At 42.5% G+C, this 26,016-nt stretch overlaps 1 protein-coding gene across 6 annotated transcripts in view; it reads right to left on the reverse strand.

Annotated features, from left to right (window-relative positions):
- Positions 1 to 26,016, reverse strand: part of RELN (reelin) — a 1,155,521-nt gene that overhangs the window by 385,351 nt on the left and 744,154 nt on the right. For all 6 annotated transcript variants that reach the window (XM_056573506.1, XM_056573505.1, XM_056573507.1 and 3 more), the window contains 2 exons: positions 19,821 to 19,949; positions 12,634 to 12,743 (listed from right to left, as the gene is read on the reverse strand). In XM_056573506.1, coding sequence (XP_056429481.1) covers positions 12,634 to 12,743; positions 19,821 to 19,949 — 239 coding nt within the window. The remainder of the gene's footprint in view (positions 1 to 12,633; positions 12,744 to 19,820; positions 19,950 to 26,016) is intronic.

Genomic DNA, 26,016 nt, shown 5'->3' on the forward strand with positions numbered 1-26,016 from the left:
GGTGGGCGAGGACCATTGTTACTGGCCCTCCCCAGCCTAAATAATGCCAGCTTGTTAACACTTAGGCCCAGGAGCGCCATTTTTGACACTCCGGCCCTGTTGGTACCGGCTCTTCCTGGCACCCCTGTGGCGGTGGGTACCAAAGTAATAATTAGAGCTTAGCGTTAGCTGATTTTGGGGATAACACCAAGCCCCGGCTAAGTAATGGATTCCTTCTATAAGACAGCTTCCACTACTAACCCTGAAAATTCAATTATAAAAAAACACAGACACATTGAAAATTTTTTTTATTTAAAGAATCACTCCCCAAAAGCCCTCGTTAACCATTTTATTGAAATAAAAAAAAAATCTGATGTAGTCCTCCACATTCAAATATCTGAAATGAGAAGAAAAGAAAAACAAGAAATATGGGTTAATACGTTTTTTGCGCACTCCCCTGTGAAGACCACACATAATGCAGCGTGTTCATAAACAGGGAGCTTCCAATTGTTGCTAAACTACAACTCCCATCATGGGGGGCTGTAATTAAGCAACAGCTGGAGTCTCCCTGTTTGGGAACACACTGCCAGAAAGGCTCTGTTCCCATTATGCAAAACGCATAATGTGAACAGAGATCTTCCCCTCTGCCCTTGGACTACTACTCCTATCATGGGCAGAGTCTGTCCTATGATGGGGGTAGTTGTAGTACCGCAGGCTGCTGAGGGATGGCACTTGCACATCCCCTGGTTGCGGGACTTTTAGAACTACTACTCCCATCATGGACAGACTCTGTCCATGATGATAGTTGTAGTCCAGGGGCTGAGAGTTGTAGTCATTCTGCAGAGATCCGCTGCGATCCGCATTTATTAACTGTAAAAGCCGGCGGTACATGCGTACCTGCACTGCCACCGGCTTCTATATACACTGTCATAATTCATAACTCCCGCCACCGGGAGAGGGGAGTTCTGATTGGTCAATAGCTATCCACCAATCAGAGCTCCCGTGTTCCGGCGGGGATTATAAATTATTGCAGTGAATATAGAAGCCGACAGCGCAGTGGAGACGCATGTTCTGCCGGTGTAATGAAGAAAGCTGTGCCCTGTAGCGGAATGTGACCCTCCGCATAGGGACACAGTTTTCTGCTTCCAGCCCACTCCCTCTCACTCCATCCCCGCTACCCTCCGTCAGGGGGATGGGGACACAGTTTCTCCGCACATATAGGTAATAAATGTGGATCGCAGCAGATCTCCAGAGAATGATCTGCTGCGATCCGCATTTAAATTAAAAAGCTGGCTGTACATGCGGCTACATCGCACTGTAATAATTCATAATCCCCGCCGGGAGACGAAAGCTCTGATTGGTGGATAGCTAATGACTAATCAGAGCTCCGCTCTCCCGGCGGCGGGGATTATGAATTATGACAGTGTATATAGAAGCTGGTGGCAGTGCAGTGTAGACGCATGTACCGCCGGCTTTTACAGTTAATAAATGCAGATGGCAGCGGGTCTCTGGATAATGACCCGATGCGATCTGCACCTCAGCCCCTGGACTACAACTCCCATCATGGGCAGAGTCTCTCCATGATGGGAGTAGTAGTTCTAAAAGTCCCGCAGCCGGGGGATGTGCAAGTGCCATCCCTCAGCAGCGCCGCGGTACTACAACTACTCCCATCATGGGACAGACTCTGTCCCATGATGGGAATAGTAGTCCAAGGGCAGAGGGGCAGATCGCATTTATTAACTATACAAGCGTCTACACTGCGCTGCCACCGGCTCCTATAAACACTGACATAATTAATAATCCCCGCCGGGAGACGGGAGCTCTGATTGGTGGATAGCTTTTCACCAATCAGAGCTCCCTTGTCCCGGCGGCGTGGATTATAATTATGACAGTGTTTATAGGAGCCAGCGGCAACGCAGTGAAGCCGCATGTACCGCTGGATTTTACAGTTAATAAATGCGGATTGCAGTGGGTCTCTGCAGAATCACCCAGTGCGATCTGCACCTCAGCCCCTGAACTACAGTCCTTACTGTGCCAAAATAGACACTTTGGTACGTGTTCTCCGAGGTGGTGTATATTTGCGCAAGAAAATGCCGCTTGCACATTTTTTTTGAGCAAAAAAAAACAAAACACAGTTAGTAAATTTGATTCTACAGTAGAAAATCCTCTAGGGTAAATTAAACCGTAGACAAGGGGATGAAAAATTTGCGCAAAAAAACACTTGCACATATTTTTCCGCAAAAAAATAGACACAACAAAACAGCTCTATTTACAATGATAAATTCCTCCCAATCTCTCTATAATGAAAATTATAGAATGATACAACTCAGAATTATACATCAATTTTACTATTCACCAAATAATGTTTTTAGGATGGGAATTAGGCAAGATGATAACTGACCAAAATGTGATATTCAAGGAGCAGATTTCTCAATTTGATTTGGAATTGTCCTAAGGTCAAGAGACTATGGGAGGGAAATTCTTAATAGATGAGGTTAAGAGAATCTTGGGACATTAGACCCAAAAAATATGTATTCTGGGGGAATTGTCTATAGTGGATCCTAGAAATAAAAAACTAGTAAAGAAGCTCTTTTTTCATGCTTGTTCTATAATCTTCAGGATGTGGTTTACTATAACCACCCTTTGTGGAAGCATAGAATAAGCATACTGTTAAAAATAAATGTTACAAGCTTTTATTGCTAAAAGAAAAAGGCATAATAGTTCTGGGCAATAAAATAGGGGAACAAAGGTAGAGAATCAAATGACTAAAGTAATGGGTTCAGGACATATTGTTTTTTCTTTCCTCCCAACCTTCCCTGATCTCTCCACCCTACTATGAAGACTTTTATTTTACAAGGCTTTGAATATATTTCTTTGTGCAATTTTGTAAATTACCGTAGATTTTCTCTAATTGTTTATAAAAGGTGGAACAATATATACATATTTCAATATTATGTTTTTTTGTTTTTTTTTAAAAGAAAGAATAAAAAAAAAAATTAAAAAAAAAAAAAAAAAAATATATATATATATATATATATATATATATATATATATATATATATATATAAAAAATAAATCATACTCCTGGCATTAATATCTAGATTGTAGACTCAGACTGTTCCATGATGGGAGTAGTAGTACCTGTTATAATAGACATATCACCCCGGGTGTCAGTCTGACACCTGATGCGATCGTCCATAGTATAGCAGAGATGCGAGCGGCTCTATACAGCACTTGCATCTCTGCACTATACTCCGTCCAGTGATATGAATAGAACATCACTCATTCATATTTCCCACGCAGAGTGGGGATTGGCCAGATGGTTGCAGCCAATCACTGCTCTGACAAAAATATCAATGAGTGAGTGGCCGGAGTACAGAGCAGAGATGCGAGCGATATATACAGTCGTTCATCTGTGCTATAAACAGGACGATCACAGCGGATGTCAGTAGTGACATCCACTGTGATGTGTCCTTAACTGCAAGTACTACTACTCTTAACATGGAGCACACGCTGTTCCATGCTGGGAGCTGTAGGTATCTGCATTAATAGACAGATCGCAGCGAGTGTAACTTCTGAAACTCACTGCGATCTGTCTATTACTGCAGGTACTACAGCTCCCAGCATTGAGCAGAGTGTGCTCCACGTTGGGAGCAGTTAAGGAAAGATCACAGCGGGTATCACTACTGACACCCGCTGTGATCCTCCTGTATAATGTATAGATATATACACATATTCCTAGAGTGATTGGCTGGAACCATCTGGCCAATCTGGCCAATCACAGCTCTCTGCGGGAAATATGAATAGGTGTATATATACGGCAGTGCAGGGGACCATAGAAGAGCCGCTGCATCTATAAATTATACAGGAGGATCGCAATGGGCGATCTGTCAATTAGTACAGGTACTACTACTCCCATCATGAAACAGTGTGTTCTATGCTGGGAGTAGTAGTAATACCTAAGAAATGTAAAAAATTAAGAAAAAAAAGTGAAAAACACACACACTACATCTTAATTACTGTCGACTACATTTTTAGGTCCCCACGTGCCCACATAAATTGATCCCTGTTTAAAAATTAATAAAAATGTTGTTATAAAAAAGATACATTTCGTTAGATACAATTTTTTCCTTCACTACTGTATCTTTTTAATTTATTTAAAAAAATGCCAAAGTTAAAGGGGTACTCCGGTGAAAACCTTTTTTCTTCTTTAAATCAACTGGTGGCAGAAAGTTGAACATATTTGTAAATTACTTCTATTAAAAAATCTTAATCCTTCCAGTACTTATTAGCTGCTGACATCTCTGTCCATTTTAGCAACCATGCATAGCAGATGCATAGCAGATGTATGCTAAGGGCAGCATGGTGGCTCAGTGGTTAGCACTGCTGTCTTGCAGTGTTGGGGACTTGGGTTCAAATCCCACTAAGGACAACAATAAATTAAGAATTATTATTATTATAATAACGACAGCAGAGAGAACTGTGCTCGTGATGTCATCAGAGAGCATTCCAAAAAGAAAATAATTTCCTCTGTAGTATTCAGCAGCTAATAAGTACAGAAAGGATTAAGATTGTTTAAAAGAAGTAATTTACAAATATGTTTAACTTTCTGCCACCAGTGGATTTAAAAGAAAAAAGGTTTTCACCGGAGTACCCTTTAAAACCCACAGTTAAAACTTCTATGGGAGCAAAACACCACGATTTTGACTAAAAAAACGCCAGTGGCTCAACATGCTGCGATTACCAACGATCTGAAAAACGCAAAAAAAGAGTGAAAAAATGCCAAAAGGATAAAAAAAAAGTGAAAAACGTCAAGTGGAATAAGAATTTTGAGATTTCTCATTGTTTTACAGCTAACATCTGGCTGCAGCGTTTTTTGGCCGAAAAAACGGCAAGCTGCGTTTTTGCCAAAAAAAAAAAAAAAAAAACAAGTAGAATTCCAGCCTTAGGCTAAGTTTCCACTTGTTTCTTTTCTGGCAGTTTTTGGAAAACGGCCACTGCAGTTTTTGAGCCAAAGCCAGAAGTGTATTTAAAAGGAATAGGACATATAAAGGAAGCACTTACACTTCTCCTCCCTTATGGATCCACTTCTGACTTTGGCTCAAAAACTGCCAGAAAAAAAACTAGTGGAAACTTAGCCTAAGGGAGGCATACCCCTTCAAAATCCACATACCATAGCTTCATTACTGAAGTTTTTTTTTCTTTTATCTCTGAGACTTAGCATTCCATATAGGTTACTATAGACCACCTGAACACAATCTAAATCAAGCCATGTGTATTCAACAGTGATAAAAAATAATCTAGCAAACTGCACATAGAGTTACATGGCTGTTTGTGTGTCAAAAGAGCTGATGCCTTTTATTGAATTCACACACCACCTCCGTAATCAGCAGCTCAGCTGGCAGCAAGATATCAGAAGCCAGCAGCAGACACATTGTTGCTTTACCTCCTGTTGTTACATTTCCCTCATAAACTGCTAAAGTATTAAAGTATGTGATGCAAGATAATTTTCATTAAAGTTGTGCAGTCTGTCGTAAGAGTATGTTTAGGTTAACTATTGGATACATCATTTATGATCCAAACTGCAACCCTTTATACCTTGTATCATAGGGAGCTTAGCTGTGTTTCTTTTTCATGTCAGAATATCAGTACAAAAAAAAATACTCGTAGTGTTTACACCTATTATTATTACATACTTTAACGTGCAAATCTTGGGAGTTCAGGGTCTACCTGGTTTTGGCAGCTAGTCAAAGCTAGCAGTACAGAAACAGTGTAACGCTATATTCACACAGTATAAAATTATTTAAAAAAAATAAAAAATAGTGCAGTCAAATCGGTATAAAACACTTTTATGTTTCACAATTTTATTAGTTTGTTTGTTATTAGTTTGTTTATTAGTTTATTAGTTACAAGAGAATCCACTTCATGATGAAACAACACATCAATATTTAAAATGAATATCAATCTGTTCATTTATGTAAAAAGCCACAAAGTCTGGATTAACTATTGCACTAGTATAAAGTGTAAAGATATAGCAAAAACACTGCAGTAAAATACTGTAGATATAAAAAGTGGCAGTATTTTTTATTAAATAAAGTATACTATGAGGGGGACGTGGCTAGCTATGCTGGTGTCAGGACGTGTGTTGGCAGAGCTCTCCTAATTTCACGGAGACCTCGGGACCTGTATATGGGGCACAGTAGGAAGAAGTCAAAGAGGGGGACCCTGACCCTTCCAGCTTCCCTGTATCCCCCATTGAGTTTGATGGGCACTCCGCCAGTTTTTTGCTCCCCTCCACCTGCCTCCCCTCCACTCTCTTCCTTCCAGAAGGATCTCTCCTGTGCTGCCTCTCCTCCGGTTGCGGAGATGGACCGACCGATTACTCTTGCAGATTTACGTTCCTTAATGGCTTCATTACCTACCAAAGAGGACTTCTCATCTATGGCTAAACAAGTGGTGGCAGAGTGCAAGCAGGAATTTGCTCAAATTTGCTCAGAGGTGTCTACCTTGTCATCTAGAGTGGACACGGTCATCACTGCTCAGAATTCGTCTGCTGCCTCGCTTCATGCTCTCCAGGAAACGGTGCAGAAACATAGTGACTAGCTGTTCGTCTTACAACAACATTTGGACGATGTTGAGAATCGTAACAGGCGTAACAATATTCGCCTTCGTGGCCTGCCCGAGATTGTGGGCCCTGATGAACTGTATCCTGCCTTGCTGTCAATTTTAATGACCTGCTGGAGCGACCTGCGGATGCACACATCGAATTGGACAGGGCCCATTGAGCACTTTGTCCTCCTCACCCTGATGATAGACGCCCCCAAGATGTAATTTGTCGGGTCCACTTCTATGCTATCAAAGAGGACATTCTCCGTGTGGCCCGCACCCGCTGCCGGATTCTTTACAAGGATGTTGAAGTGCAACTGTATCCGGACTTGTTCCACCATACCTTAGCTCAACGTGCAGCCCTCCGGCTGCTGCTGGATGTGCTTAGAGAAAGAGGCCTCATTTACCGCTGTGGTTTCCCGTTCGCCCTCATGGTGCGGAAGGATGGCAAGACTTACACCCTTCGTTCTCCAGACGACTTTCCAGGACTTTTACGGGACTTGGACTTGCCATCTATCACCTTGCCTGATTGGCCCTACCCTGGATAATTCCACGGGTCCCTCCAGTATATCTTATGCTGCTGTTAAACGTGTGAAGAGTGCTTTTGCTCTCCTGCAGCTATCTGATATTTGGCGTCTCCAGCACCCTTCAGACAGGGATTACAGTTTTTTCTCTTCCCTGCATGAGTCATACAGTTGCCTGGACTACATTCTGGTTCAACATAGTGCCTTGTCATGGGTTGTATCCTCCTCCATTGGCAAAATGTTGTGGTTTGACCATGCCCCAATCTTTTGTACTCTCCATCTGCCGTCACAGACTCATTCTGCCTGGTCGTGGAGACTTAACGAATCCCTGCTCATGGACACGCTCTGTCTGGTGGATCTGACCACGACTGTTTCCTCCTTTTTAGCTGACCACCACTCTGACCCCATGGCCCCTTACTATCAGTGGGAAGCTCTTAAATGTGTTCTTAGGGGGGAACTGATCAAACACCGCTCTCGTCTGAAAAAGGGCTGAGCCCAGGCTCTCCATAATGCTCTCCTCTGGGTCTCCACCCTGGAATTGTCCCATAAACGCTCCCTCTCCCACTCAGTTCTTCGAGATTTGCAGCTTGCTAGGCTTGAGGTTAGGCGCTTGCTAGAAGAATCTTGGGGTGGCTGGCTCCAGATGGCCCCAAGTAGGTTCTACAAATATGGGAACAAGAGTGGTCGCATGCTGGCCAGGGCGCTGCGCACCCGATTAGCCCAAACCCATATTCCCTGTATTCACTCTCGCACCAGCTTGGTAGTTCACTCAACCCCAGATATCATTTCCGCTTTCCACACCTTTTTCTCTGACGTCTGTAATCTCCCCTTCCCTGCCCTTGCACTCACCTTTTCCTTCTGTCCCCCTAGACTCATTGGAGAGGCTGGAAGCTCCTTTCTCTCCGGAGGAACTGGCCCTAGTTATCAAGGACCTCCCGGGTGGAAAGAGCCCAGGCCCTGATGGGTATACGGTCACATTTTACAAGAAACGTATAGACTCCCTGTCCCCACTTATGCTTTGGGCTTTTAATTCTGTTTCTCCCTCCACTCCCATCCCCACCCCTCCATGCTGGCCCATATAGTAGTACTTCCCAAACCTGGTAAGGACCCCCAGTTACGTGGGAGCTACCTCAATATTTCCCTTTTTTTCGTAGACCTAAAAATGTACTCTAAATTACTGGCGGTCCGCCTCAACTCCATCCTCCCCTCTCTGATTCATCTTGATCAGGTGGGCTTTTTGCACGGGAGGGAGGCCAGAGATAACACCATCAAGACCATTGACCTCATCCCTATGCTAACACTGCTAAGTTATCCTTGATGGTGCTCTCCCTTGATGCGGAAAAGGCATTTGATCGAATCTCCTGGTCCTCCCTAGCACAAACCTTACAACACGTTGGGCTTGGCTCCAACTTTGTAGCTAAGGTCATGGCCCTTAATGATTCCCTGTCCGCTCGTTTAAAAATAAATGGCTCCTGTCAGATCCCTTCCCCATTCGTAATGGTACACGTCAGGGATGCCCCCTCTCCCCTCTTCTGTACGTCCTGGTGATGGAGCATCTCTTAGCTGTCATCCGAGCTGACCCCAATATTCGTGGGGTGACTGTCTGTGAAACTGAATATAAGTGCTCTGCTTTCGCTGATAATCTCTTAGTTTACCTTACAGACCCTGTGGTGTCGTTGCCCAATCTCATGGCCCACCTTCGGGACTTTGGTGCTTGGTCTAATTTTAAAATGAACTATTCCAAATCTGAGGCACTTGGTGTCTCCTTATCAGGGAGCACAGTGGACTCCCTACATTTGGCCTTTCCCTTTGCTTGGCCTCCCCAGGGCATCACTTACTTAGGCACCAGGGTGTCCTCCGACCTCTCTCAATTGTTCTCCCTCAACTTTTCTGCCCTGCTAGCACAGTTTCGTGTGGACTTGAACTCCTGGGATCGGAGGGAGTTCTCTTGGTTTGGTCGGATGAGCATCCTGAAAATGAACCTTCGGCCCCGCTTATTATATCTACTACAAACCATCCCTATTCACCTCCCTTCTTCCTTTTGGCGACTCATACAGCGTTGCTTTGGGATGTTTGTCTGGTCATTGACACGTCCCCGATTGAATCGCCTTCTCCTTTCCAGGCCTAAATTATCTGGAGGAGCGGGTCTGCCTGACTGGCGTTTGTACTTTTTAGCCTGTGTACATGCCCGTGTCCTTGACTGGTCCCACAACCCGGCTCCAAGCTGTGGGTTCGCCTGGCCCAAGACATCTGCCCTAAAGCCCTGGCCACCCTGCCTTGGACCTGGTCCTCGATCCAGTTGACCTCGTACCCGACTTCTTATTCTACCCATCATACTCTTGCCTCCTTGCATTCTGTTGGAGTGGGGGGGTTGTTTAATTGACCGCCAGGGTCCTCTTCTCCCTGTGATCGACCACCCAGATTTCCCACCTGGGGCTTCTTCTGATGGTGCCTTTCTTGCCACCTCTCGATCTCACCCCCTCCGCTTTCACCATGTCTTAGCCGAGCGCCAGCTTAAGCCCTTGGATACCCTGCTGACGGAGAGGCTGTCCTCTCGACGAGCCCCCTTTGCTTATCTTCAGCTGCGCCACTTTTACTTTTCTCTACTCTACTCTACTCAACTCTTTTGAGTTGCACCGAGAACTGTCACCGTTCGAGCGTCTTTGCCTTGCCTCCTCGTACCCCAGACACTCCATCCCTATTCTTTATGACTTGCTACTGTCATAAAGAATAGGGATGGAGTGTCTGGGGTACGAGCCAGATGTTTCTACCTAACTCACAAGTCAGCAATTGCCACCAATGCGCAGGAAACATGCTACAAAATCATGTCTCGCTGGTACCGACTCTTCATCGCTGGTATCCTTCCGTTCTGGAGGCTTGTTGGCAGTGTGGAGCTGCTGTGGGTACGATGGCGCATATATGGTGGGGTTGTCCCGCGCTTGCTTAGTTTTGGTACTCTGTCTTGCAGGTCATCCGGGAGGTGTCCAGGGTTCATGTTCCCGGTACTCCTGAAGCGGCTTTGCTTTTTATGTTCCCTATGGCGCAAGCACGCTATAAAAGGTCCCTGGCACAACATCTACTTCAGGTTGCGAAGACGGTCATTCCTCGGAGGTGGAAGTCTGCGGACCCTCCATCCTTGGAGGAATGGTTTGCGGAGGTCACTCACATCCGCCATATGGAGGAACTTATGTCTGGCCTCCCGGCGGACGCAATCCGCACGGAAACCACCTGGCTCCCATGGTCACAGTTCTGTTCTTCTGATAGATACAGGTCCTTGAGATAGCTTTTGCGTGCCTGGATAGCTGTGTTGCTCCTTCATGGTCTCTCCCCCCCCCTTGTTCTAGTTAGTTTACCGCCAACCGGTGTCCCTCTTTCTGGTACGTGTCTCCTCTCCTGCTACTCCGTGCTCTTGCCTCACCTTAATCATATTCTTTTATGCTCTCTCCTCTTCTCTATCTTGTTCCCTCTTTTTGGTGTCTGTTTCTCTTGGCAATGTGTTTAAGATCTTCTTACCCTCTTGATGTACTAGGGCAGCCCTTTCCATGACTGGTCAGCTCTTTCTCTTGCAGTTCAGGGCTTCTTTGTGACCTCTACTGTTCCTTTCTGGTCGCTCTTACTAAAGCTTTCATTGCCTTCTCCACATTTTCCTTACCCTATGGTATGTTCAGCATTGTTTTAACTTGATGTTCATGTTTTTGTACTTTTTGGCCTTCCAAGTCTACTGGACTTCTATTTGTTTGCCTATTTTATTGCACACCTTGTATGTGTACTGTTTCCTTTTTGAATATCAATAAAACTCTTTTTTGAATTTGAAAAGAAAAAAAATGTACTATTAAAGCCTATGAAAAAAACGAAACAATCTGTGAACACAATGGCCCTCATTTACTTTAGTGTACCTGACAGTTTTTGCTCAGGCTGTGCTTCCAAATGTGTCGCACACTGCCTGTGACACAATTTGTGACAGTCTGTGCCCAAAAAAACCCTAGGCTTCTCAGAACCCTTCGATTTCCCCCAAAAACCCACAAAAAAGTGGTGTGGCTGCAGGGAAAATGGGCATTTCCTAGACAAAAGGGGCGTGTTCCCAACAGTTTCTAAAAATCCTAACATATTTACTAATGTTCCCACATAAAATGTGGTGGATTTGATCTCTGGAAACCCCAACAGCTCAGAGGAGTTGTTAAAAAGTTAAATGTAGGGAAAAGTGCAAAACATCGGGAAAATTTGTAAATACCATGGAAAAATACTTGTTGGGGAAAAAAACACAAAGAAAACTCCACTCCACTCATGACCCTCATTTTCTAAGCTCTTTCTGAATGTTTTTTAGGGGAGTTTTTGTGCATGTTGTTTGTGATGTGTCTGCACCAGAATGCAACATAATGGGCCGGAAAAATTTGCAAACTAACCAAAATCAAATAAACCCCTACAAAATGGGCATGGCCTATAGGCTAAGTTTCCACTAGTTTTTTTTCTGGCACTTTTTGGAAAACTGCCACTGCAGTTTTTGAGCCAAAGTCAGAAGTGGATCCATAAGGCTAAGTTTCCACTTGGTTTTTTTCTGGCAGTTTGTGGATCCATTTGGCAGGAGAAGTATTCGTCTTTCCTTTATATGTCCTATTCCCTTTGAATACATTTCTGGCTTTGGCTCAAAAACTGCAGTGGCAGTTTTCCAAAAACTGCCAGAGAAAAAAACTAATGGAAACTTAGCCATACATTTATAAAGGTTGCCTATCAAAAAAAAGAAAAGAAAAGAGAATCTGGAAAATTGCTGACCACAAAATAAAGGGTCTGAAAAGAACCCAAGAACACCTCATTACCCAATCCCTTCACTTCTGGCCCTTTGGAATTTGTTTTGGGTTTGCTTTTTCTAAGTTTTACTTAGAATTTACTTAGAACAAATTTTACTTGGTACCAGGTTCCCTTGTTATAATGTGTGTAATATTGAATATTCATTAAATATTAAAAATAATTATATATAAATAAATCAAGGAAAAAAACACATGGTTTATTACAATTACAACTTACAACCTTACACTCTTAGTAAAGAAATAGAAGTAGCTTACCCATGGTACTGGCTGTGGTGCTGCCACAGCCCAAAGGGGTTGATAACCCTTAATAAAGATCAAAACATGTGTCGGGGCCAGTGGCATAGTGTCCATACAGGCAGACAATGCAGCTGCTATGGGGCCTGTGCAGCAGCAGCGCCCAGCCAGGGTCGATATGCCCTACCCCCTGTTGCATTATCTGCTCAGAGCACCAAAATACATTTTCCCTCCCCTGTTGGCAATTCTAACACATTTGAGAGAGAGTGACTGCCATATTTAGGTATCCAGTAATTAGATTTTATAGTAATAAAACGTCATAAAAGTTATGTGTCAGAAAACCGAAATAAGTAAACTTATGTATGCCTCCTGAAAGTGCCTACATTTAAGTGTACTAAAGAGCTGCAAAGATGAAGAATCATTTTAACTTTTCAATAGCAGTGTATTATATATCTTGCTGTTTATTAGAATATGATAATACTAACTGTTATCAAGTGCCCACATGTTTCCGACAACAGGTCCATTCTGTCTCCATCGTAGTCTTGTGTTTCTGGTAAGCGCTGCATTTGGAAGAGGGGTTGTAATCCTACTCCACCTGAGTGATATAAATATCTATATTAACATTAAATAACATATTAAGTGATAATAAAGGCTACTATAATCTTAAAGTTAAACTTTATTATTTGTTTATCTATTTTGTAACATAGCTTAGGTAATATACAGTAATTGTATAATTATAACAGGTGCACATAGCTTTTAGTTTTTTAGTCCACTGACAGAACATGTGTAAAGGGAACTGTCAGCTCCACTGGCCACTAAGTGCTGCAGACAACTTTAGATAGCTGATATCTTTCCTGAAGCTAATGGGGGTTTTCAAGCCTAAATAAGAATAAAGTTGCCTATTTATTTTCCCACCAAGTGTCAAGGAGATGGGTGCCAAGCTGTACAAGTGTCACTGCCTGGCATATCTTCTTGCTTGCCCTTAGCTTACAGCCTCTTCTTGACTTATGTAAAGAGCCCTGTACATCAGTCAAGGAGGGTCTGAAAAGTGAGAGCAAGAAAGCAGGAGTTGTGTTAGGCACCAGCACTTGAAGGGTTACTCCGGTGTAAAACATTTTTTTTCAAAATCAACTGGTGCCAGAAAATTAAACAGATTTGTAAATTCTTCTATTTAAAAATCTTAATCCTTCCAGTACTTATCAGCTGCTGTATGCTCCTCAGGAAGTTATTTTCTTTTTGAATTTCTTTTCTGTCTGACTATGTCAGGAACTGTCCAGAGCAAAAGCAAATCCCCATAGCAAACCTATCCTGCTCTGGACAGTTCCTGACATGGACAAAGGTGTCAGCAGAAAGTAAGCCACCTCACTCTTGCTGGGTAAGGGTGAATGGGGCTTTCACTCTTTTTTTTCTGGGTCACCGGAGACCAGATTGACCCGGAATCGCCGCAAATCGCCTGTCTGAATTGATCGTCGATGTGTGGCGATCGCCAACATGGGGGTCTCAGGAATGATTTCAGCAGGTGGCAGGGACCGAAATTCCCACAGGTGTACAGGTACGCCCTGTGTCCTTAACTACCAGGACTACCAGGGGTTAATGCAGTGGTAACAGATTATCAAGTGTGCATGTCACACAAAAAGTCAGAAACCCTTCCAAAATACCACAAATCTACAGTGTCCCACAAGATTAGGGTGATTTTATTCTGTTAAAGAGCACCTTTTAGCTTGTGTCTAACTCCTGTCAATTCATGTTCCCTGCTGGGAGCTGTGATTGGTTAGGGCTGACCAATGAAGGCATCCGGCAGGGAATATGAAATTACGGGTGCTGTGAACTCATATTCCCTCGCAGAGAGGCGTGATTGGTTGGGACCAACAAACCAATCATGGCTCCCCGTGTGGAATATGAAATTACAGGTGCCGTGATTATGTCATTGGTCAGGACTGACCGACCAATCATGGCTCCAGGCAGGGAATATGAAATTATAGGTGCCTTGATTTCATTTGTGACTGCAGCATCTACAGGGTGTCCGAGGGAGGGGGTTCCCTTTTATCGGGGGAACCGATGGTAGCCAGGGCAACCAGAGGTCTGAAAATGGCCTCCGTTGTCATGGCTACAGAAGTCGATGAGACTCTGCCTTAGTGCCTTAACTGGCATAATACAGTGCAGTACAGATATTAAAAAAAAATGTCATTAAACAAATGTGAAAAAAAGAAGAAATTTTTTTTAAAAAGGAATAAACGCATTAAAAAAATTATATACATATATATGTATAGATAGTGTGTTTAAAAGAAGAGGAGAAATAAAAAAAATGGTGTTCTGAAGTGATTTATTGTTTTCTGCTCATGTGCGTCAAATTTATCAAACATATCAGAAATAAATTATTTCAAAACATGCCTGCTACAGACACAATGATAAATGTCCCCCCCTATATTCTTACTGTATTTGGAGGGTTTAGATTCCAGCTAAATATAAAGGAAAACCTTGCAAATAGAGGAAGAAGACAACTTCTTTTCCTTTGGCAAAGATCGGTATTTGACATTGTATATACAGAGGTAACATGAATCACACAAATAGCCTTTAAAAGGTTTAACATTTATAGATACCACATGGGCACCCCAGGTGAAAATTTGCATTAATGTGCATAAAGAAACCAAGGAAAGATGGAAAAATCTACAAAAGGCATCAAATTACAGATTAGACATTCTCAAAATATGTCAACAAAAGTTAGATTTTATTTCCCTCATTTACACTTTCAAAATAACAGAAAACAAAAAAAATGGCATCTGCTAAAGTTTGGGCACCCTGCAGAATTTATAGCATGCACTGCCCCCTTTGCAAAGCTGGGACCTGCCAGTGTCATGGATTGTACTCAATCATCATCTGGGAAGACCAGGTGATGTCAATCTCAAAGGTTTTAAACGCCCAGACTCATCTGACCTTGCCCCAACAATAAGCACCATGGGTTCTTCTAAGCAGTTGTCTAGAAATCTGAAACTGAAAATAGTTGATGCTCACAAAGCTGGAGAAGGCTATAAGAAGATAGCAAAACGTTTTCAGATGTCAATATCCTCTGTTCGGAATGTAATTAAGAAATGGCAGTCATCAGGAACAGTGGAAGTTAAAGCAAGATCTGGAAGACCAAGAAAAATCAGACAGAACAGCTTGCAGGATTGTGAGAAAAACTATTCAAAACCCACGTTTGACTGCACAATCCCTCCAGAAAGATCTGGCAGACACTGGAGTTGTGGTACACTATTCCACTATAAAGAGATACTTGTACAAATATGGTCTTCATGGAAGAGTTCTCACCACAAAAATCAGCATTTGAACTTTTCAAATGAACATATAGACAAGCCTGATGCATTTTGGAAACAAGTTATGTGGACCGATGAGGTTAAAATTTAACTTTTTGGCCGGAATGAGCAAAGGTACGTTTGGAGAAGAAGGGGAACAGAATTTAATGAAAAGAACCTCTGTCCAACTGTTAATCATGGGGGGGGGGGGGGGGTGGATCAATCATGCTTTGGGGTTGTATTGCAGCCAGTGGCACAGGGAAAATCTCACGAGTAGAAGGAAAAATGGATTCAATAAAATTTCAGCAAATTTTGGATGCTAACTTGATGCCATCTGTGAAAAAGCTGAAGTTAAAGAGAGGATTGCTTCTACAAATGGATATCCACGAAATCCACGGGGCATTACATCAAGAGGCGTAAACTGAAGGTTTTGCCATGGCCTTCACAATCTCCTGACCCCAACTTAATTGAAAATCTAGGAAAAGACCTTAAAAGAGATATGCGTGACAGACAGCTCAGAAATATCAAAGAACTGGAAGACTTTTGTAAGGAAGAATGGGCAAAGATAACTCAAACAAGAATTGAAAGACTTGGCTGGCTACAAAAAGCGTTTACAAGCTGTGATACTTGCCAAAGGGGGCAGTACAAGATATTAACTCTGCAGGGTGCCCAAACTTTTGCAGACGCCATTTTTTTTGTTTTCTGAAAGTGTAAATCATGGAAATAAAATCTAACTTTTGTTAACATATTATAAGAATGTCTAATCTGTAATTTGATGCCTTTTGGAGATTTTTCCAACTTTCCTTGGCTTCTTTATGCACATTAATAATTTTTTTTACCTGGGGTGCCTAAACTTTTGATCCCCACTGTATGTATATGTATATATATATATATGTGTGTATATACACTAAAAATTACTATTATAAATAGATAGGTGCATGCTGCTATAGCTGAGATACACACAAAAATTTACAGCAGCATGCTATCACCCCTATCTTGGTTGTGCAACCCACCCATTCCACTGGGTGGTTTAAAGCAGAAGTTTTGTTCTTATATGCTCAGAAATTGTGGGCGTAGTGCTAGTCCAGAAGAGGTTAACTGTGTATAAAGTCCAGATAAAGTCTCGGTAGGATGGAACACACTATTTGATCAAATGGTATGCTAAGAACCTCAATTTTTTCTGTAAAAAACATTGCAATTTTAATTACTCATATTTTACAACAAAAGATGTTAATTTACCACAATGTTCTCAAACCTTACTGGTCTCAGCTAACAGTAAGCTTAAGCAACCTTACATATAAAGTTGACCAAACATGCCAATTTTAACAGAACAGATAATGATGCCTTATAGGGGTTTGTTGACTCTGCCCTGATGGCAGTTATCAGACTGGGTTTATGAGGATTTAGGCTGGAATACCACTGAGGTTTTTGCCCTTCGATTTTTTTGGCTTAAAAACGCCAGAAAAAATGCCAGAAAAACTGCCACTGTTTTTCCCTGCGTTTTGGCGTTTTTACCTTTGTGTGGAATTTGCCTTTTTTGGCCCATTTGGCATTTTTTTGTACAAAATTAATTGGGTACCAAAAAAAAGAAAAAAAAAAAGGATGCAGTAGGTATGTAAAAAAATGTATTTAACTAAATGTTTTGTTTTTTATAACAAAATTTTAATAAAATTTTTTATAAAGTGTGTGTGTGTTTAACTTTTTTTCCCTCTTTTTTTTTTTTTAAGTAGTACTACTACTCCCAGCATGGAACACACTGTTCCATGATGGGAGTAGTAGTACCTGTACTAATAGACATATTGCCCCGGGTATCAGTCTGACACCCGATGCGATGGTCCATTATATAGCAGAGATGCGGCTCTATACAGCGCTCGCATCTCTGCTCTGTACTGAGTGATGTTCCATTCACATCATTGGCCGTTCATATTTTCCGCCCAGAGTAGTGATTGGCCGGATGGTTGCAGGAGAAAGCTGCTCCATCACTGCTATATACAGGATGATCACTAAAGCACTAAAAATTGTAGCCGACAATATTAAAAATGTAGTGTGTGTGTGTGTGTTTTTCACTTTTTTTTAGGTAGTACTACTATTCCTACCAAGGAACACACTGTTTCATGATGGGAGTAGTAGTACCTAGTACCTGTACTAATAGACAGATCGCCTGTTGCGATCCTTCAGTATAATGTATAGATGCGGCCAGACGCTCTTCTATGGTCCCCTGTACTGACATATATACACCTATTCATATTTCCTGCAGAGAGCTGTGATTGGTCAGATGGTTCCAGCCATTCACAACTCTCTGTGGGAAATAGGAATATGTGTATATATAGAGCAGTGCAGGGGACCATAGAAGAGCGGCCGCATCTATACATTATACAGGAGGATCACATTGGGTGTCAGTAGTGACATGCCCTGTGATGTGTCCTTAACTGCAAGTACTACTCCTCCCAACATTCTGCTCCATGCTGGGAGCTGTAATACCTGCATTAATAGACAGATCGCAGCGAGTGTCATTTCTGACACCCATTGCAATCTGTCTATTAATGCAGGTAATACAGCTCCCAGCATGGAGCAGAGTGTGCTCCATGTTGGGAGTAGTAGTACTTGCAGTTAAGGACACATCACAGCGGATGTCACTACTGACACCCAATGTGATCCTCCTGTTTAATGTATAGATGTGGCCGCTCTTCTATGGTCCCCTGCACTGCCGTATATATACACATATTCCTATTTCCTACAGAGAGTTGTGATTGGCTGGAACCATCTGACCAATCATAGCTCTCTGCGGGAAATATGAATAGGTGTATATATACGTCAGCAGGTGACCATAGAAGAGAGTCTGGCCGCATCTATACATTATACAGAAGGTTTGCAACAGGCGATCTGTCTATTAGTACAGGTACTACTACTCCCATCATGGAACAGTGTGTTCCATGGTGGAAGTAGTAGTACTACCTAAAAAATGTTGGGGAAAAAAGTGAAAAACACACACTCACTACATTTTTAATATTGTCGGCTACATTTTTAGTGCTTTACCCGCCCACATAAATTGATCCCTGTTTAAAAATTAATAAAAATGTTGTAATAAAAAAGATAAATTTCGTTAAATACAATTATTTTTATCACTACTGTATCTTCTTCTTATAATTTTTTATTTCAAATTTAAAGTTTTATTGTCTTTTGAATTGAGAATAAACAACAACAAAAAAAAACAAATACAGCAAGGAGAGTGATGACTCAATGCAAGTAATGATAATAAAACCATATTGACATTCCAGCAATTAGAACAGTAAGCTGAATATAGTATCAAATGAAGTGGTAAAGTAATGCTTTCAGCAAACATGCCTATACTGTATAATGAGAGAAGAGCAAGCACCTGTCAGTATAAAAGACAAAAAAGTGAAGGAGTGGACTTCTAGCGGTAAGAAAAGAAGGAACCCAAGAAATGGGAGGAAGACAGAGGACAGGGGGAGCACAAGAAACCATATCACGAGACAACAGAGGGCAAAGACACAATAGGGAGGGAAGAGGCAGAACAGTTAGGAGGCCACAGGGTTCCCAGAGGCCAGTAGAGTGCAATAATCTGGAGTAGACTGGAAAGACAGCCAGTCAAACCAGGTCTTGTTATAGCGTTCACTTTCTGCAGGAGACAAAGCAATCAGTTCCTCCATACGCTGTAGATGGTTAACTTCCGCTACCCATTCACCCACTGTGGGAGACTCTGTCGATCTTCATTTACGAGGAATGACTGATTTTGCAGCCTGCAGAAGGTAGCACAAGAGCGACTTCTTAAAAGAAAAGGAGGAGACATCAAACATAAACAACAAGGACGCTTCAGGGGAATCCGGTATAGAGACACCGGTGACACAGAAAGGGCGCAGGGAAGATTTTTTTTTTTATGGTACCCTACGAAATTTTAATTAAAAAGGTATCTCCATCAATTTTTTGGACCAAAAGAAGAATAAAAACCACTTGAAAAAACGCCAAACTAGGTTTTGTCAGGCGTTTTGAAAAATCAGCCTCTGAGCCCAAAATTGCTGAAAAACGCCAAAAGGATTAAAAAAACGCCAAACTGAAAATCGCTAAGTGGATCTGGCATTTTGCAGTTTACTATTGACTTGCAGCTGACATCTGGACATTGGCGGGAAAATTGGCGTTTTTGCAAAAAAAAACCTCAGTCGAATTCCATCCTAAGTATACTGGATTTCATGGGAGATAAGCCACTGCCAGAGCTGTCTGGAAGCAGATTATTTTCCTCTTCCAGCCATACTGAAAATGCACATTGTACAGGGGAGTCAGGAAGTAAAGATGGAGGTTAACAGTTTTGACATTGTTGATTAAAACTATTTTCTGAAAATATGAAGTCTTCAGTTTCTACTTACCCACTGTAGTTATCAGATAAATATATGGTGCTGTGTGGAAGATGAGGTCCAGCACAAAGCTCAGGCAGACATTCAGAATGCAATAAGGACCAAGTCCTGCCGTGATTAGTTGAAAATTCCAAACTAACACTACAGATACAATTTAAAAAAAAAAGAAAAGAAAATAATATAGTTTATTATATAAAACAAAACACCAATATATATATATATATATATATATATATATATATATATATATATATATATATATAGCTGAAAGCAAGGTGTTTAGTGTTCATTAAAGGGCATGCATCTCCTTTACTTTTTTACAAATTAAAATTAGATACTGATAAATATTTTTTTTATTTGTTTCACTATTGTGATTGTAGATGTATTTATTGTATTTTCTGTGCATCATTATGGAAACAGCTATCTTGCCTGAACTGCTTTTAACAACATTTAGAGATTTTGTAAGCAGCCTCTTGGACCAAAGGAACCTGTAGCCTGGTGATTACTCATTGACTTCTATTGGAAGTTAAAACATATTGAAAAGAAGTGGATCCAGTCCTCCTGTGATACTCCACTTGTAACTGTCACACAGTTGGAGTAATTTCATTTGATCAGGGACTTACACACATTAAAGGGGTATTCCAGGCCACAACTTTTTTTTATATATCAACTGGCTCCGGAAAGTTAAACAGATTTGTAAATTACTTCTATTAAAAAATCTTAATCCTTCCAATAGTTATTAGCTTCTGAAGTTGAGTTGTTGTTTTCTGTCTAACTGCTCTCTGATGACTCACGTCCCAGGAGCTGTGCAGTCCCTTTTTTTTTCTCAATTAACTTTTTATTGTTTTCTTCACTGAAGCAAGTTACATCATAAGAGAACAATGTTAACAGTCAGCATGTGGCATACAGATCAGAAAATAAAACGCGCGATACAGTTCATTTCACCGTTCGCGATAAACAGTGGCTACTAAAACAGACAGAGGCCAGAAAATATGTAGTATAGAAAGACGGAAAAGAAAGAAGAGGAGGGAAAGAGATAGAAATAGAAAGGAGGGGGGGGGGGATGGGGGGAGTGGCATGGGAAAGAGGTGATAGCGATAATGGACATCAGGACAGAGAGTTCATAGACAGTTCACTAGACAGCTTGTTTCCTATATTCCAACCAGGGGGACCAGGTGCGTTGAAACTTATCATGTGCTCGGGCAACTCTCGATGAAAGCTCCTCAAATCTGCAGATCTGGTGGACCTTTGTCTCCCACTCCTCCAAAGTTGGAGGACGTGAGTCAAGCCACTTCAGAAGTATAAGCGACTTGGCGCTGCCAGGAGGTGCGTTAGCAGATGATCTCTGTGGGGGAGGTACGTGCTAGAGGGCTTCCCCAAGAGGACCATATCAGGTTCCAGAGCAACTGGAATCGGTAATATGGAGTTTATTCTGTGTTTTATGCTAGACCAAAAGGGACTAATGGAGGGGCACGTCCACCAGATGTGCGAATGATTTCCAACTTGTGTTCCACATCTCCAACAAGAGCTGGAGGTTGAAAGACCATGTGTATATAGGAATTCAGGTGTCCTGTGCCAATGGGAAAGTAACTTGTAATGTGTTTCCCTGAGTCTAATACATCTGGAAAAACCCTGTGAGTGAGTGAGAATGTACCTCATCTCAGAGTCAGTTAGGGAGATATTGAGCTCTTTTTCCCAGGATAATAAGTATCCAGGTTTAGATGTGGGAATAGCGTTCACATATAAGGTCTTAACATAAGACAGTTTATGCAGTTGTGAGGATGTGGATGTCAAGGACTTCTCAAAATCAGTGCATTCTCTGATATTACCGATCTCTAAAAGAAATCGGGTACAACAATGTTTCAAGTGTGCTAAGTGTAAAAACGAGAGACTCGAAGGAGGCAGCAGTGAGCGAAAAGTAGCTTCACTAGGAACCCCTCCGTCAGTGAACAACTGGTTGATGGGGTAGTAATTCAATTTCTCCCAAAGAGGAGCATATGTCGGGGACTCACATTGCACGATCACCGGTATCAGACCAGCTGGGAGGATAGGGGAGACAGGAGGAGATAGAGCAGGAGCTAGAGAATGCCAGACAGTGAAGATGCCAGAGAGAAGGACTGATTCATCCGATAAACAGTAACGTCTTTTCTTAGGAAACCATAGGGACTTTAAGAAATCATCTCCCCCCATCCAACGGGCCCACTTCCATTCAGACACTAGGTGTAAGTCAGGGGAAGTGTGAATATGAGGTTGGGATAGTATTCATCTCCTGAGTTGTATGTATTGGTACAGTATCTGCATATCAGGAATTCCTATACCTCCCTTATTTGGGGGTCTAGATAAGAGGGAGTGTGCTATCCTAGGTTTTTTATGTTTCCATAGGTATGTAAAGAATAATCTCCTAACAGAGAGAAAGAAGGAGGGGGAAGTGCAATTGGTAACATTTGAAATGTATATGTTATTTTAGGGACTACATATGTCTGAAGTACATTCCTCCTCCCAATCCAAGATATTAGGGGGTTGTCATATTCCTTCAAAAGGGATTGAATGTCTGTTAGTAGGGGTTTGTAATTTGCATCGAACAGTGTAGATAGAGAGGTCGTAATATAGACACCTAGGTACTTGAGAGAAGAAGAGGCCCAGGGGAATGGAGATAGCGATTTGAGACAGGCAACCCTATCTTGTGGGAGCGTAATATTTAGGAGTTCCGACTTCGATATATTAACTTTAAAATTGGAGAGCCGTCCAAATTCAGAGAACAGTGACACCAGGCAGGGGAGGCCCTCCTCAGGCTTTGAGAGGAGAAAGAGCTTGTCTGCGAATGCTAATGTCTTAAGTTCACCATCAGATGTGGTTATACCCTTCACCTCTTCTAGTTGACTTATTGTTTGGAGGAGGGACTAGCACAAAAAGAGTAGGTGCCATTTGTGATGTGAAAAGCAGGAGATATCATGTCATTAATTAACAAAGAAGCATAGGGACTGGCGTATAATGAGAAAATAGCAGTGGTAAATGAGGATGGAAAGCCAAACTTTCGAAGGACCGCCATCATACACGACCAGCTCACTCTATCGAAGGCCTTCTCGGCGTCAACACCGAGAAGGTCCAACGGGAGTTCTTTTGAACGAGCATTATGTATGGAAGCCAGAAGTTTAAATGTGTAAGACCTACTCTCCCGCCCAGGCACAAAACCAGACTGTTCCGGTGCAACTAGATGTGGGAGGAATTTTTAGATGCGTAAGGAGAGAAGCTTAGCCCATATCTTCAGATCTATATTAAGAAGAGATATGGGCCTATAGCTCCCACAGTCTGCTGGATCCTTTCCTTCCTTGGCAATAAGGGTGATGTTGGCTTCCTGTGCCTGTTTCGGAAGAGCTACCCCCTGCAGTAGGGAATTACAGGAGGAAGTAAGGTCTGGGAGTAGTGTGTCCAGACATTTGGTGTAGTAGATTAAAGGGATCCCATCTGGGCCTGGGCTCATGCCCGGTGGAAAGGACATAATTACTCTCTTGACCTCTTCAGGGGTAATTGGCTCTTATAAAGAGGCGATCATAGAGGGGTCTAGGGTAGGTAAGGCCAGGTCGTGTAACAATCGTTCCTGAGCCGCCATAAGGGCAGGTGCCCAGATTTCATTATGATTAGGTTGTATATTATATAGAGTATTATAAAAGCGTTGGAAAGCCTTAGCTATATCTGGGGTAGAATTGTAAGTGAGGCCATCCCTCTTTCTGATTTCATGTATGTGCTGCTTGACTCTAGCTTTTTTAATGAGGGAGGACATGAGACTACCTCCCTTGTCACCATGGGCATATAGTTTATGCTTGTGATGGAGGTAAGCTTTGGATGATTGATCTTGTAAGTGGTTAAGTAATTGTTCTCTGAGATCTTTGAGATCGGATAAAGTAGCCACGAGTTGCGAACGTTTGTGAGCTCTTTCTAAAATGGCTATATCCTGCAACAGCTGATCAGTTTTCCCCCTGTAGTCCTTCTTAAGTTTAGATCCCCAAGAAATGAGAATTCCCCTAATATATGCCTTGTGGACCTCCCACACCATGAGCGGGGAGGGGCCAGAAGGAACATTGATTGCAAAATACGACTGAAGGTGTTGTAGTATGTCGGGGTAAGCCTGAGGGTGTCCCAGAATTCTTTCGTTTAGTCTCCATTTAGGTGGGAGGGGATATGTTTCAGAAAAAGAGAAAAGCAAAGAAACAGGAGCATATCGTGATCGTGTTGAGTCCGTAATAGACGGAAGGAGAGATTGATGGATTAGCAGGTAATCAAAACATTCATAGGTTCGGTGAGTCGGTGAATCCTTGACGGAAGGGTTCCCGATTCTCCAACAGTCTAGAAGAGATAAGTCAGTCAGTTTAGTGTGCAATCTAGCTAGCAATTTCTGCGAGATGTGAGAGGCACCAGAAGAAGAATCTAAACAAGGATGTAGTACTACATTGAAATCTGATCCCATGATAATCGGTCCCTCCGCAAACGACTTGAGGTCTGTCAGAACCTGGAGTAACCAAGGAACCTGGGCGTTGTTGGGCGCATATATATTAGCTAGGGTGTACTTGGACTGATGAAGTTGGATGCGTAAAAACAACACCCTGCCCTCTGAGTCCTCGTACTGGTGTAAGGGAGTGGTGTAGAGCTATAGACACACCCTTTGACACCAAAGTCCCATGGCAGGAGTGGTACCACTGATTAAAATATTTTGTGGGAAACTTGGGGATTTTATCCTTTTTTAGATGTGTTTCCTTCTAAAAGGCTATTGATGTCCTCAGTCTCCTGAGTTGATCTGCAATATGGTGTCTTTTTTCAGGGGTATTCAAACCTCTAACGTTATAAGACACCAATGTGGTGAATGCATTCAACTTAGGTAGTCCAGAGGAGCAAATACAGTATTAAACATTCAAGCGAAGGACAAAGAATCTGGTAAGAACTGGACATTAGCACTTCCACAAGTTCCAAGTAAAGGATGGGGGGGGGGGGAGGGGGTGAGAGGGGGGGTGGAGGAGGGGGAGAAGGATAACAATTTAATGAATGCATTCAACTTAGTTAGTCCAGAGCAGATACAGTATTAAACATTCAAGCTAAGGTCATAAGATCTGGTAAGAACTGAACATTAGCACTTCCACAAGTTTCAAGTAAAGGGGGGAGGGGGGTTTTGAGGGAAGGATAGTTCTGCAAGCTCCAATCTCAGCATAACATTCTGCTCCCAAAGCAACGTAATAGTCACAGTGGGGAAAGGAAAAAAGGGTGGGGGGGGAGAGCACAATAGAACGCCAAGAGTGCCACTTGATGCACGGGACGAGGTTCACATCAGCGTCCTGGTAAGTAGGTATGGATAAGGTACAGTCTCAATCTGCGTCCATATAAAATTCGGGAGATAGGAATCTTGATGAAGGGAAGAAACTGCAAAAGTTCCTTCCATACATAAGGCTATATAAGGGGTACGTATGGTACAGGTGAAATAGGGAGCAATAGACCATGCTCAGATGTGCCAATGTCCAGGAGAGGCCTAAAAGGGGGGGGGGGGGAGAGGAGGAGAGGGATGGGATAGTGGAAAACCTGGTGGCGGGGAAGTTTAAGGCAGTCCCGGTTATGGATCTGGGAAAATGCCACAAGGCCAAATAACTAAGCTGGCAACCAGAAGTCAAGAACGTCAAACCTGAACGGCTCCAGCCGTTAGTATTCCGGTCATCAGGAGGCAGCAGTCAGGAGTGCCGGTCTTGATGAACAAGGTAAGAAGTGGACAGAGAGCCGGGATGCAGATCTCAGCGTGGCAGAGGTCCATCTTTCACTGGGGTCTTCTTTTGTTTTCCAGCTTTAGTACGCGAAACCACTTTCCACTCCTAGGGTCTCGGCAGCTCAGGTAGAGCGTTGAGCTTCGGCACGGGGAGCCATGAGGGAACTTCAACAGGTGAGATTTCCAGGGTGGACCAAACAGTAGCTAAATCAGATGGCGTGCGCACAGTCAGCCTGCGGCCATTGTGATTAATAGAGAGGCCGAATGGGAATAGCCAGGCATATTGTAGGCCCTGTTATCTCAGTTTTTCAAGTAGAGGTTTCATAAGGCGCCTCTTGGCTAGTGTGGGCGGAGCAATATCCTGATACAAAGCAATTTCATCTCCCCCATAGGCGACTGACTGCTTCTCGCGGGCAGCTTGAAGAAAAGCAGCAGTGTCCACATATGAAAGTAAGCCGCAGATTA

Source organism: Hyla sarda, chromosome 4 (genome assembly GCF_029499605.1).
Source record: "Hyla sarda isolate aHylSar1 chromosome 4, aHylSar1.hap1, whole genome shotgun sequence".
NCBI lineage: Eukaryota > Metazoa > Chordata > Amphibia > Anura > Hylidae > Hyla > Hyla sarda.